General features: G+C 35.5%; 2 protein-coding genes across 7 annotated transcripts in view; one reads left to right on the top strand and one right to left on the bottom strand.

Moving 5' to 3' along the window:
• Positions 1-14253, bottom strand: part of CREB1 (cAMP responsive element binding protein 1) — a 62790-nt gene that overhangs the window by 22216 nt on the left and 26321 nt on the right. For all 6 annotated transcript variants that reach the window (XR_006606354.1, XR_001181464.2, XM_045078653.1 and 3 more), the window contains 2 exons: positions 9121-9221; positions 3064-3206 (listed from right to left, as the gene is read on the bottom strand). Coding sequence is in view for 4 of the 6 variants with exons in the window: in XM_045078653.1 (XP_044934588.1) it covers positions 3064-3206; positions 9121-9221 (244 nt within the window). In the remaining 2 variants the exon portion in view is untranslated. The remainder of the gene's footprint in view (positions 1-3063; positions 3207-9120; positions 9222-14253) is intronic.
• Positions 7033-7993, top strand: LOC101676938 (ubiquitin-conjugating enzyme E2 C-like). Its single transcript, XM_045078663.1, has one exon. The coding sequence runs from the start codon at positions 7252-7254 to the stop codon at positions 7789-7791; it is 540 nt and encodes a 179-aa protein (XP_044934598.1). The 5' UTR covers positions 7033-7251; the 3' UTR covers positions 7792-7993.

The raw sequence follows: 14253 nt of genomic DNA, 5'->3' as shown, positions 1-14253 counted from the left end.
TAACTGATGTCTCTAACCACAGAGGTTCTACCAGAAAATCTAGAAGAGAATACAATTAAACGTGAACTTAGCTAAGATTCTGAATAGCCAAAGTAAGGAGGAAAACATCATGGGTTACACTTGTATTTAGTGAAACAAAAAATTCAAGTTCAAAATGATAGACACATATGTTTCTACCTTAGAAGAGAATCTCTCAAATAAGACTATCAGGAATAGTAAACCAAGTAATAGATAAAACTACTGACAGCATTTAAAATGTAAAAAAAAAAACCAGTTTATGGAAGGAATACAAACTGGTGCAGGCACTGGGAAGGGAAACTGGGCAGGATGTGCTTTGATTCAACAGTTCCACTCTTTGGATCCTATCCAACTGAGGTCCTACTACATATATAAGAATCTTCCTGTCACAGTGCCTGAAACAGCAGAAATGCCTTAAATGTTCATCCGTGTGTGTGGGGGTGGGGAGGGAATATTAAAGAGGGGGGGAATGTTTAAATAAAAGTTATATTTATTTTATTTTTATTAATTTTTAATTTTTTATTAACATATAATGTATTATTAGCCCCAGGGGTACAGGTCTGTGAATTGCCAGCTTTACACACTTCACAGCACTCACCATAGCACATACCCTCCCCAATGTCCATAACCCCATCTCCCTCTCCCTACACCCCTCCCCCTGGCAATCCTGTTTGTTTTGAGACTAAAAGTCTCTTATGGTTTGTCTCCCTCCCGATCCCATCTTGTTTTATTTATTCTTTTTCTACCCCCAAACCCCCCACGTTGCCTCTCAACTTCCTCAAATCAGGGAGATCACATGATATTGTCTTTCTCTGATTGACTTATTTCCCTAAGCATAATACCCTCTAGTTCCATCCACATTGTTGCAAATGGCAGGATTTCATTTCTAAAAGTTATATTTATACAGTGAAATACAATACAGTTGTTAAATTGTATACATCTGTAAATATACATTTGACTATAGTATATAAATAATGTAGGTCTCACTTGTATCAAAATACATGGTAATATATTTATGTATAAATAGAATGAAAAAGAATGGATATATACTAAACTTTTAACTACCAGGGAGAGATGAAAAGGATTATAAATTAAGAACTATATAGGGCACCTGGGGGCTCAGTCATTGTCTGCCTTCGGCTCAGGTCATAATCCCAGTCTCCTGGGATCAAGCCCTGTGTTGGGTTCTCCACCCAGCGGGGAGCCTGCTTCTCCCTCTCCCATTCCCCCTGCTTGTGTTCCCCCTCTTGCTGGGTCTCTCTCTAAAATAAAAATCTTAAAAAAAAAAAAAAAAAGGAATGTATAATGATGTATATATTTAAATAGTCATTACATTGACTTTTTTTCATTAGAATGATTCTTAATGACAATCAAGAACATGCTACATCAATTCTGTCAAGGCTCTATGTAAATAAGGGATATATATAATGTAATAAAGCTTTAAAAAAATCTGAAGTATTAACCTTTAAAACCAGCAATTTTTAGTTCCTGGAAGAGAGTGGTGTATCAAATTAAATATACACATTTCTAATTTCATTTCCCTATTTGAGATTCTAATATGCCTATTTCCAAAAGAGCATGCTTTCTCCTGCAAGCAAGAATCCCTACAATCACTGAATCACTGTCACTAACAGAAGTACACTGTATCCCTCAGGTTTCTCTTGAGGCAGGGGAAAAGTAAAGTTCATGTATCAATGTCTCAGCATACATACATCCGGAGTAACTCAAATTATCTGGATATAGGGCTAAAAATACACACATCTGTGTCCAGAGATAATACCTGTTTCTCTTTGTCAACAAAGAACTCAAGAAGGAAAAAGGGGACTGAACTCCAGTAAGCACAGAGTGGACAGGAACGTTAGTCAAAAATGCTATCCTTCTGCTCACTTTCCAAAGTTTCAGCTTTGGGAGAGCTAAAAAGTCTGGTACTTGGGAATCTGCTTTTAATACAGTTAGAAAGCAAATTAGTTATGGTTAAACCAAGGTTGAGCTGTACTGTGAAAACTATTAACTTGGGAGTCAAACTTTTACACATATTCCTGACACAGACCACCCCAGGGTATTAGAAAATTAATGCAACAAGGGAGTGTCAATGTGTACATTTGATTTGTAGTAAGGAGGAAAAAGGGGGAAAACCACATAATGGGAAGTACTGGATTTAATGGATAAATCAAAATGAAGAAATCTATGTAAGAGGCACTCTGGGAGTCAAAAGGTATTGGGAACAGATAGAAAAACATACCATTCACACAAATGCCTCTGATCAAGCAAAAGCAGAACTGGAAAGATAGTTAAAAGATTTGGGTGAAAGATAAGAAGAGAGACCTAAGTATCAGACAGAAACAGAGACTTTGATTAATTTTGCACACACACAATAAAACCTTTACTTTGTGTGAGCCAATTTCAGCAGTCCTTGTCTATGTTACCATAATTCACATTACATTTTATATTAAAAAAGAGTAACTGAATGTCCTGGTAGACTGTGACCAAGCCTCTCAACCCCCACCAGAAAACATTAAATATGACTTTAAAATGCTACTTTTAGAAGGGAAGGCGAATTAATAAATAGATGAATAGTGAGACCATTTTTGTCCTTACACATAACCATGGAATGGTTATCTATCTTATCTGAAGAAGTATTTCCTTTATTAGCGTCATATATTACACAAGGACTAAAATCTAGAGTTTCAAGCAGTGGTTCAAAAAACTTCCAAGACTCTCCTGGCATCTGCACAAAACAAAGGACCACCTGAAGGACTAACATGCTTGAGCAGTACTAACAAAAACCCTGAATAATGTAGGTCTCACTTGTATCAAAATACATGGTAATATATTTATGTATAAATAGAATGAAAAAGAAAAGAGTGGAAGAAAAGAAAATACTTCTGTTACACAACTTTGCATACTGAACAGTAAAGGAAATATAATAATGGCATTCAAAACTGAGAAAAGGTTGGCACTTGTAGGATTCCTTTAAGGAGAATGCAGCCATTAGCTTTGTTTTTTTAAATCTCATTTTCCAAAGCAGAAATATCTTTTACTCACTATACTGTCCGCTGCTAGTTTGGTAAATTGGAGTTGGCACCGTTACAGTGGTGATGGCAGGCGCTGAAGTCTCCTCTTCAGACTTCTCTTCTTCAATCCTTGGCACTCCTGGTGCATCTGAAGATAAGTCATTCAAAATTTTCCTAGAAAAATAGAAATCTACATTAATCAAAATGAAAATGACATTTACTGGCTAAATATACATAATAGTAAAAGAAAATGGGCAGAAAGCTGCTAATACTTACAGCAGCAGTTAAAAAAGACTGTATTTATTTATTCATTTGAGAGAGAGAGAGAGAGAGAGATAGAGAGCGAGCGAGCAGGCCTGTGGGTGGGGAAAGGAGCAGAGGGAGAGAGACAAGCACACTCAGTGCTGAGTGTGGAGCCCCACGCAGGGCTCAATCTCGTGATCCTTGAGATCATGACCTGAGCTGAAATCAAGAGTTGGAGTCTTAACCAAATGAGCCACCCAGGTGCCCAGGACAGTAGCTTAAAATGTAAGAACAAGAACAGACCATACATGGATGAGAGATCTAAATGTCAAAATAAAATCATACAAGGACTTAAAAAAAAAAGAAAAAAAAAGAAATGAATTTCTCTTTAATCTGAATGAAAAGAAAGGCTGTGATTGGAAATACAGGTGTAAGCAGAGATTATTAACACTGACTACAGTAAAAAAATCCTTCTGCAGGGCAAAGAACACCAAAAAAAAAGTTAAAAATGATTAATAATACTAGGAGAAAATGTTTACATATATTACAGATAAAGGGTCAATAGCCTTGATATATAAAGAACTCGGAAAAATTTAGGCAAAAATAAATAAATGAATGAATGGATGGATGAGTAAATAAATAAATACCTAAAACCTGATTAAGCTTTTCAATTCTCAGACTGGTAAAAAGTAAAAAAAAAAAAAAAAAAAAGTTTAACAATACATTCTCTTAGCAAAACTGTAGAAAACAGACATTCTCACTATTTTGAGTATAAAATTGGCACAACCCTTCTGGAACGAATTTGGTGACATGTAACAAAACTACATCTTTACACAGCAATCTTACTTCGAGGAATACATCCTTAAGATATACTTATTACAGTACAAAAATACATACATAAGGTTATTCACGGTAGCACTGTTTGTAGCTGAAAAATACTGGAAACGGTTTACATAGGAAAGCGGCTGAATAAACTACAGTTCATCCAGATAATGGGTATAGCATGGTACCTTTTTTATAAGAAAGAAAGTAAAATAATATACATGCATTTGTTCTACTGAAGAAGAAACTCAGAAAGAATAAACCAGATAAAGTTAATGAGATTGCTTAATCCACTGGGATTGGTAAGAAAGAAGTTTTAAAAAAGGAAAAATTGGGAGGGAATACTTCTGAGCATGTGCATTTTTTGGTATAATTCTGACTTTTCAAAGAACCATGTTCATGTTTCACACATTAAAAAAAAAATCAAGGAGGATGGAGAAAAAAATTCTAAAATGGAATACAAATAAAAATAATAAACCTTACTGTATTCCAAATGAGTGGCATAATCACAGAAGAGGGGGGAAAAACCCACCTAAGTAATTTCTGACATCTTAAACTTCTAACAAACCAGCATGAATTAATAATTTAGCTTCAACAGTCTACCCAAACCCCACTGCTTTATGCTGCTATAGTCACAATTACATTTTCATATACTGTGTGTGCATTAACAAAGTCATAATTATTATTTTATGCATTTGTCTTTCCAATCACACCGGAAAAAAAGCATTTCAAAGCAAAGAATATAATATTGGCTTTTATATTTACCCATGTTAATTGCCTTTACTGGAATTGTAAAAAGTATTCTACTATTACTCTTCTAACATTTCTTTTGGCCCTATTTCCCCTCTGAAAATTCTGTAAATGCTTCTTCTACTGGAGCACCTCACTCTATTCCCCATGACTTTTCACCTTTCTCATTTTCTCCCTATTTCTGTTCTCTATTCTCAGTAATTTTTTAGTCCCCTTCCAGTTTACCAATTCTCTGATCAGCTACTCAAATCTTGTTTATCCCACTAACTGGCTGTTATTTATTTATTTATTTTTGGCTGTTATTTTTCTTAATTCCACTAATTGTATCTCTCATTTCTCAGACTTGTTAATCATTTCTTTTCCACATTTGTTTGTTTTCATTTAGCAAACTCCTATTCTTACCACAAGGATGATTTTTCTCTCCCTATCTCTTTGTGAATGAGAAACACAACTATTTTCAACAGCTTATAGACTGACAGCTGGTCAAAAGATCAACTCTGGGTTTTGGCCCAGGTTGTGATCTCATGGATCATGGGAGGCCTGCACTGGAGCTCTGCTTGAAGATTCTTTTCCTCTGTCCCTTCTCCCATGCATGCACTCTTTTTTCTCAAATAAATAAATAAACAAATAATTTTTTTGGGGGGGGGGCAACAGAGAGCATACGCTGATCATTGCTCTAGAACATCATTTCAAACTTTAGCACTGAAGCACTTGAAGAGCATGTCAAAACAGATTCCCGGGTCCTCACTCCACAGATTCTAATTCATTAGAATATGTGGTAGCGGCACAAGAAGTTGTACTTCTAACCAGATTCTGATTGCCAGTGTGGTCTCTGGACCACATTTTGAATAGTACTGGTCCTCAGTGCAATGTTTTTCAAACCTATCCTAAACTATGTATGGTTCACAACCCATACATTGCCGTGAAAAGAGTTACGTATGTTTGCAATCAACATGAAACAAATAAAAAAACAGCTGGACATCATATATGATAAAGGTGAGTACTGCTATATATTTTGCTTCAGATGCCTATATATAGGTAGAAATATGTGTGTACCTGTGTGTGTGTGTGTATCCATAAATGAATATAGATAATGTATATACAGAGTAAAATGTAAAGATATATCTTTTACTGTGCATTGTGGTCAAAATAAAAGTTTGAAAGCTAGTACTCTAGACACACAAATAAATCTTATCTTTTTCATGAAGCCAGTAATCACATCCTGTCTTCTCTTTTTAGTATCTAATATTGTTGACCTAGACCATTTTGGTCATTCTTGTATCTTGGGCATATATTTCACTTTCTCTCACAGTATATTCCAGATGTGGTCTGAGCAGTGAGATTAATTCCCTCCCTTAATGTAGACTGTCTATGTATATCTTAATGATAATTAAAGAGCACAATTATCTTTCAAAAATGAATTCTTAATCCAGAATCTTATACTTAAAGAACTGGTTTTTAGACTCAATTTCAGAAATTATATAATTATCACCAACAACGGACAGAATTTTCCTTGGCTATGATCTTTCAAAGCACTTATTCTCATATCCGTTAGGGCACTCTTTAAGGGCACTCTCCCTTAAAGTTCTGCCACGTGCAATCTGATAAACATGGCTTCTGTGTTTTTCAGCTGAACCGCTGGTAAAAATACCAAGCCAGGGGAGATGAAGTGAGAGCCCTTCAAGAAATTTCTCTGTATAATTTAATCACTATAAAGCTGGGTGTATCAATTAATCCCCATTTCTCCAACTTCACAAGTGTATCATAAGGATTCTGTTAAAGATGCTGTTATAGTCAAGACAGAAAAGCTAGGTATCAAGAATTTGTAAGCCTAAAATAAAAATGATACATAATGATTTTAAGGGAAGATGTATTATCTTTCATGAACAGAACTCTCTAACGCAGGTGTGGTCTCAGGCATCTTCTATCTGATTATGAATTAAGGTGTTACTATTTAAATGATCCTTGCTAAGATACAGGTTATAACAAAAGATCTTTTTCAGCATAAAACTCTTGTTTTATTTTACTTTATGTTTTAAGACTTCATTTATTTAGAGAGAAAAAGCACAAGTAGGTAAAGGGGCAGAGGGAAGGGGAGACATAGAATCTCAAGCAGACTTCACATTGAGCAGGAGTCTGACTCGGGGCTTGATCTCTTGATGAAATCAAGAGTCTGAGTCATACACCTACCTAACTAACTGAGCCACCCAGGTGTCCTAAAGCTCTTATAAGGTCTACAACTAGAATTTACAGAACTTATTTACAACTATTTGCCTGAAATTTATATACAGAGAAGGTTTATGTCTCCAAAGCTGGTTGGATTTGCTTCAAGATTAAAAGTGTTAAAAACTGGCAGTTGCGGTCTTGCTCTCCGAGTTCCTGTTTCCCTCCTCGCGCCGCCCGGATGGCCTCCCAGAACCGCGACCCAGCTGCCGCCAGCGTCGCCGCCGCCCGCAAAGGAGCCGAGCCCAGTGGGGGCACCGCCTGTGGACCTGTGGGCAAGAGGCTACAGCAGGAGCTGATGACCCTCATGATGTCCGGTGACAAAGGAATTTCTGCCTTCCCTGAATCAGACAACCTTTTCAAATGGGTGGGGACCATCCACGGAGCAGCTGGCACAGTGTATGAAGACCTGCGGTATAAGCTCTCCTTGGAGTTCCCCAGTGGCTACTCCTACAATGCGCCCACAGTGAAATTCCTCACACCCTGCTACCACTCCAACGTGGACACCCAGGGGAACACCTGCCTGGACATCCTGAAGGACAAGTGGTCAGCCCTATATGACGTCAGGACCATCCTGATGTCCATCCAGAGCCTGCTAGGAGAACCAAACATTGATAGTCCTTTGAACACACACGCTGCCGAGCTCTGGAAAAACCCCACAGCCTTTAAGAAGTATCTACAAGAAACCTACTCAAAGCAGGTCTCCAGCCAAGATCCCTGACTGTCTAGCCTCTCTTTTTATTTTGTCTTTTTATTTTCTCCTTAGACAGTCTGTCTTTTTCCTCATTTCTATCTAGGACTGTGTATCTTCAGCTGTGGTGTCATTTTTGTTTTGTTTCTGTTTTTTAAATTAAGTCTCTGGTTGAGCCCTTGTGATGAATATATTAAATAAATACATTGGATTAAAAAAAAAGTGTTAAAAACTAACATGAGATAGATTTCAAAGTTCAAATCTAAAATTTGCTATATTAAAAAAATGAGCATAAATGCATACAACATATACTTGTTATCAAAATTTCTTAAGAATTCAAAGTCAGTTTGTTGATACTCATTTAGGATCCTTTATTTTAAAAGAGAAAAGGGTTAGCTTAGTAGTTGAGTGGAAAAAAATTTTAAGCATCCCTTTGAAAACAGAAATAACTTAGGCTAATAACAAGAAGAAATAGTAGAAGTTTGAAATTTGTTGAGCTTTGAAGCAAGCTTATGAGTATTTATGGAATTGCTCTTCCTGGAGGTATTTAGCATGGAGCCAATTTCTACATATTAAAAAAAATGATTTTGGTACATCTTCGAGGCAGGTCATAGACTAGACAACCTCCACAAATAAACACAAAAACTATAGTAGGGTGCCCTAAAATTAGGGGATATCAGCAAAGCATCATCCTGAAACAAATACTAAATTAATAAACAGCCACTAAATACCATGGCACAAGAAATGGTTTGCAAATGTGCTGTTAAACAGATAAATAGTATCGTGTCAGAACTAACAAATAACTAGAAATGCTATAACTTAATGAAATACATTCCAAATTTTTAAACAAAAAAGCAGCAGCTGGCATAGTCTATAAAAACAGAAGCAGAAAAAAAAAAAATCACTGTTGATCCAGGACTGTGCAGAGGAAAAAGTTCTCTTATTCTGTACAATAAACTTCAACTGAGAGAGAGAAATACCTCAAGATGAAGAAAAGTAAATTCTGTGGTCCCGAATTGAGCACCTAATTGGTCTTCTGACATCTTTTCTATTTTTTTCTTTTTAGAATTTATTTGTCAAGAGAGCGCGAGCGAGTGAGAGCGAGTGTGAGTGTGAGCCAGTGCACACGAGCGCACAAGCAGGGGGAGTGGCAGGCAGAGGGAGAAGCTCCCTGCCAAGCAGGGAGCCTGACGTGGGGCTCAATCCCAGGATCCTGGGATCAGGACCTAAGCTGAAGGCAGGCATTTAACCAACAAAGCCACCCAGGTGGCCCGATCTTCTAACATTTTTTCACCTCTAAGTACCTAAGGCTTACTGACATCTTTGATTCTAAATTCTTTAAACAATCAAATTCCATACCTGTAGGAAGGCCTCCTTGAAAGAATTTCTCTTCGTTTTTGGGAATCAGTTACACTATCCACGGACTCCTGTGAATCTTCACTTTCTGCAATAGTTGAAATCTGAAAATAAAGAAGAACTTTATCTTGATAATCGAGTTTAGTTCCCATAAAATTTTTATGAATTCTAAGAAAAAGTTAAATGTAAAAGGACATATATAAACCTTACACATGCCAGTAGAAAAAGGTCAATTTTTACGGGAGACAACCATAGAAGTCACATTCCTTTCCCCTTTACTTATTCTACAGAAGTCATGGGGCCTAAATTTTTTTTTTGTCAAAACCAAGCTGATGTGATATCCAAGTTCAGTTTCACCTCTTTCAGAACCTCATGTAACCAATCTTGAATGCAACAACATTACTGTCAGTTGTTTTCTTAAAATTGTTAGAACAAAACTGCCAAGTAAAATAAGGTTTCTGACATGATGGAGGAATAAATGAGCATATATTTAATCATAAGTCTACATAGTGACTATACAAATATTTTCCTTTAAACACTTATAAATATATTTACAACTGTATAAATAAGGATTGGTGATCCCCCATCATGTTCCAGATGGTTGTTCCTAGCAAGTTAGTTTACATATAGACTTTCAAAATTGGCATTTGACAATTTTTATTAAGCAAAAATCAAGGTAAAGAACTGTGCATTTCTGGAAAAGTATCCCTGGACTGAAAAGTAAAAGATAAGCTGAACAAAGATTTTACATGGGATAATATTAATAACAGCAACTAGCATTTATTGAGAACTTACTATGTGCCAGATACTATGCTAAAGCACATACGCACATTACAGTAATATCAGGTTCTAAACAAGTACAATTACTATATCCATTTTGTAGATGGGAAGAACTAAGGCACAAAGAGGTTAAGTAACTCACCCAAGTCACAAAGCTAGGAAGTAGTGGAGCCACTGTCAATAGTTGGCATCTCAATTTTAGAGATCCTTACCAGCATCAAAATCCTGTTGGTTCCAATCTCAAACCAGTTTTGTCAGAAGGAACAATCCAGAGATGTTTTAGACTACAAGTTCACTCACCCACGCATATATATCAGAATATATACCATGAAGCTTCTCTAGTCTAATTAGCAGGAGTCTTCTGCTCTTTTCGAACTAAATGTGCATGATGCCGTCACAGAGAGAATAATTAGATTTAGTGAAGGCTAAAGAGTCTGTGTGGTTCAGCTCTGTGTCGAAATTTAGGGCAATGGCAACAAGAAAAAACATATTCAGAGGAACCTGAGGAATCCCACACGGACTCATATGTGGTCTGAGCTTATGCGTTCTGGAGAGTAAGACTCATTTTGACAGGGCACTTTCTAAAAAGGCACTCCCTTTAAAATGAAATTAGGTAAATCTAGTCATGCCTCACAGAATTTACCTACAATCAAATAACGTACCCCACCGAAACACTTTAAAGTTTAAGAACTATACTCTTAACGACATACACATTAATAGGCAACACTTAATGAATCCAGGAAAGACAGATAAAAAGATGTGTGAGTCTGAATTTAGTCTGTAATTCTGTGCAGAGTAACAGTGCTACGCTTCCTGCCAAAGGAGCACAGAGAACAATTCCCACCAACCTCAGAGGTATAGCAGAGGAGGAGCTATGAAGACCTTAGAAGAGCGTCTGAATTTCAAGGAATAACAAGACTGAACAAAGTGGACAGTACTGTGACAAGTGTTTACCTTCATAGTACTTCTCAGAACCTCAGTTCCTCTACTGTTTTCTGCCTTCTTTGCATGACTCTCATCCTTACAATCTTTTTTTAAGGACACATAGTGACATAAGCATAATCTCCCAAGTTGAAAGTCATTAAAATAATAATTTTAAAACATTCTATATAAGCTACCCCCAGGGAAGTTTTGAAATGAAATAAATTAAAGTTGCATTTTAATATATGGCCTTTGATTGTTTTTTTCCCAAACTCCGTGGATCTACTGCTCTTAGCAGGAAAAAAGCCTCCTTTTCTCTCATCTAAAAGATTTTGTGATTTCGGATAGAAGGAATTAATTTGTCACTATGTAGTAATTACAACTATTTTCATGTAAAGGGAATTCAGAATTATTCAGTAACACATAGCGAATATAACATTTTCTCTTTGGGAATATTATCCAGGGAGAATTTACAAGCTATGAAGCCACTTCCTATGGACTGCCTACCAAAACAAACAAAAACAAAACCAAAATCCAAAGCACACACTGTATCCACATTTCTGAGACTAATAAAAATCATGTCAAAAAATCCTTTTTATAAATAATAACTATTAATTACAATTTAAAATATAATTAACAGTTATTAGACATACCCATATAAAAATGATATCCCAACCATAGGTATCACAAACTACCACCACATTCCACTGGTAGAGGCCCTTCCTCTGGTCCCTTACCTCCTGTCACCTCTTTCATTAACCCTCTTCTTAGCTCCTCGAATAGGTCTTTAACCTTACCACTTAGAAGTTTGAGACATTTTCAAAAGCCATATCACAACTTGTAGATGTAAAGTTTTAGATCTTTATTTCTCAACTTTTAGTTTGTTAAAAACCCATACCTCCTATTTGTAAGGAGGACAATCTTCCCATTTTGAAGTTATTGAAATTTCAAAATTAAATGTACAGTGACTAAAACCAAGTCAGATGCTTTCTCAAGTTACACACGGTCCCTTTGAAACTCAGACTTATGGTTTAGGTATAGTTATTTACTCCCTGGATCAAGAACATTAATAAACATCTAGAATAATGATTTCCAAATTCTTTTCACCTGCAGATCTTCCTTATAAACAAGAAAATTTTACATAAGCATATATATTCCCTCTGTAAATTTTAACTGTTGTTTTTATAATAAAACAGTTTTGAAAGAGAGGAGTATAAGTATCAAAACATTTGTAAATTTCTTAAAACATAAATCATCCCATTTTTTATAGAGCAAGAACGATGTGATTTAATATGCTTCATTAAAAAATCACTTAATATTTTATAACAGTGCCTCTGATTCTAAGCTTGGGCTTTTTAAAAACTGATTTAGCATTTGCTATTGTTGAAAAAGGGAACTCATGAGAAGCAGACATAAAAATAAGTGCATTTTTGACTGGGCTTACTAAATACAACATCGTTTCTTCATTTTCATCTACCAATTATACAAACTTTTGATGAGATTTACCTAGTGCATTTTCATCTCCCTGGCTTTTAATAATTGTATGCTAATAATAATAGGTGTTAACAGTTTTGTATTTTAACAAGTACAAAACCTACTGAAATTCTAGAAGACTTATGAATAGTTTAAAGAATTCTATTTCCAGAGTTTTTTATATATATATGAGTTTTGAGCTGACAAATTTATACTAACTGCAATTAAAAAAAAAAAGTATGAAAACATTTCCAAACTTCTTTCAAAATGCTCTCTCCACAGCACAACTTTCTTTCAAAAAGCAGTTAGTTATCCTCTTGCATTGTTAAAATGTCACTTTCTCCCAGGGTAGTTGAAAGGGATTTCTTCTTTCAAAAGTATAGATAACACATCCCTTCCAAATCCTTACTCACCATCATTAAAAAGACCAGAAACTTTGGAACACTTGTTTCATGTAAAACACAAACAAGTAACTCAGCCTCATGTTAGACCAGTCTTCAATACTTTGCTGCAATAATAACCACTGATCCTATTTTTGCACAAAAACTTATTATTGTTCCCATCATATTAAAAAGTATTATAAAGATTCTATCAAATGTTTCATCCAGCCACTCTCCCTTTTGTTCATTCTATCTGAACCACATCCCTTTACTATATCTTGATATATGAAGCACATTCGTACTTCTAAACCTTTGGGACTTGCTTTACTGCTTGCATGGCTTAGCCTCCTGCACTGCCTTCTGGTTTCTGTTCACTGCATTCCCTGACCACCCTACAGAAAACAGAGCCCCCTGCCCTCCACATTCTCTATCCCTTCCCCTGCTTTCATCATCTTCCCAGCACTTATCCTCACCTGACATATTTTATTTTTTCATTGTTTCTCTTCGCTCAAATGTGATCTTCATGAGAATAGAGAAGTATTATTTGTTCACTGCTGTCTTTCATAGCACCTAGAACAGTGACTGGCACATAGCATGTGATCAATAAAAATTCGTTGAAGGAATGACTGTAATAATTTAAGGTAACATAATCCATAATCCTGACACGTTTAAACTGCACTTTATTAAAAATGCATTTAAAGCACAAATTAAAAGTGAAAATGCCACTGTTAACTTCTATACGTTCATGTAACTCCTACTATTTTTGCAGGAATTCTCATATAATCTGTGAGACTTGATACACATAAGGATAAAATTAGGGCACTAATGTCAAGCCATATATGAAACACTAGCACAGTCTAATTTCTAATATTCTTAGATTAAAAACAGAAACAGATCCTAGTATCTTATTCTCACATTAAGAGAAATATGTCTTGTATTTTTTGAAAATGATGTTCTAGAATACTCTTATTTTCCCATGTAGAAGTTCACAGGATCATTTCTCTGTTTAAACACATCTCTTCTGATGTAAACTACTTCCTAGTTACCAAAATACTAATCCCTGTTAACCAGCTCAAATGACCCATAAAGTTTAATATATTCTTCATGATTTAGGCCCTTCAAAGAAAAAAATAAAGTAAAAATATTGTGTCTCTATTTGTAGAATTCAGGTTTTCAGTTATAAATATAGCTCACCTTGATGGAAAAATGTGCTCTTGAGAAGATGAATAAATATTTCTACAAAGTTAATAGCCATATACTCCCCAGGTCCAAATTATTATTGTCACAAAGTAAAGATTAAAATTAAAAATATAATTGACAATTAAATATCACATATTATGACGAAAAATTATCATCTTAATAAGTTTAGAAAATTTTGGTGTGTTCTTTATAGAAAGGCCTCCTACTCGTAAGTGAAAAAGAGAAAGTAAGGATTAAATGTGACCGGGAATCTAGGTCTCCTGATTAGCAGGTCAGGTTCCTTCCACTATTACCAAGAAGAAAATGAGTGGGAAATTAGTAATGGCATTGTATGGAGAATAGTAATATAGCACTCAATGAAATAAAAACTGAGGCAAAGGAT

The sequence above is a fragment of the Mustela putorius genome, unplaced genomic scaffold (genome assembly GCF_011764305.1).
Source record: "Mustela putorius furo isolate JIRA1106 unplaced genomic scaffold, ASM1176430v1.1 tig00000275_pilon_pilon_pilon, whole genome shotgun sequence".
Lineage (NCBI taxonomy): Eukaryota > Metazoa > Chordata > Mammalia > Carnivora > Mustelidae > Mustela > Mustela putorius.
This window is presented reverse-complemented; position numbering and strand designations above follow the sequence as displayed.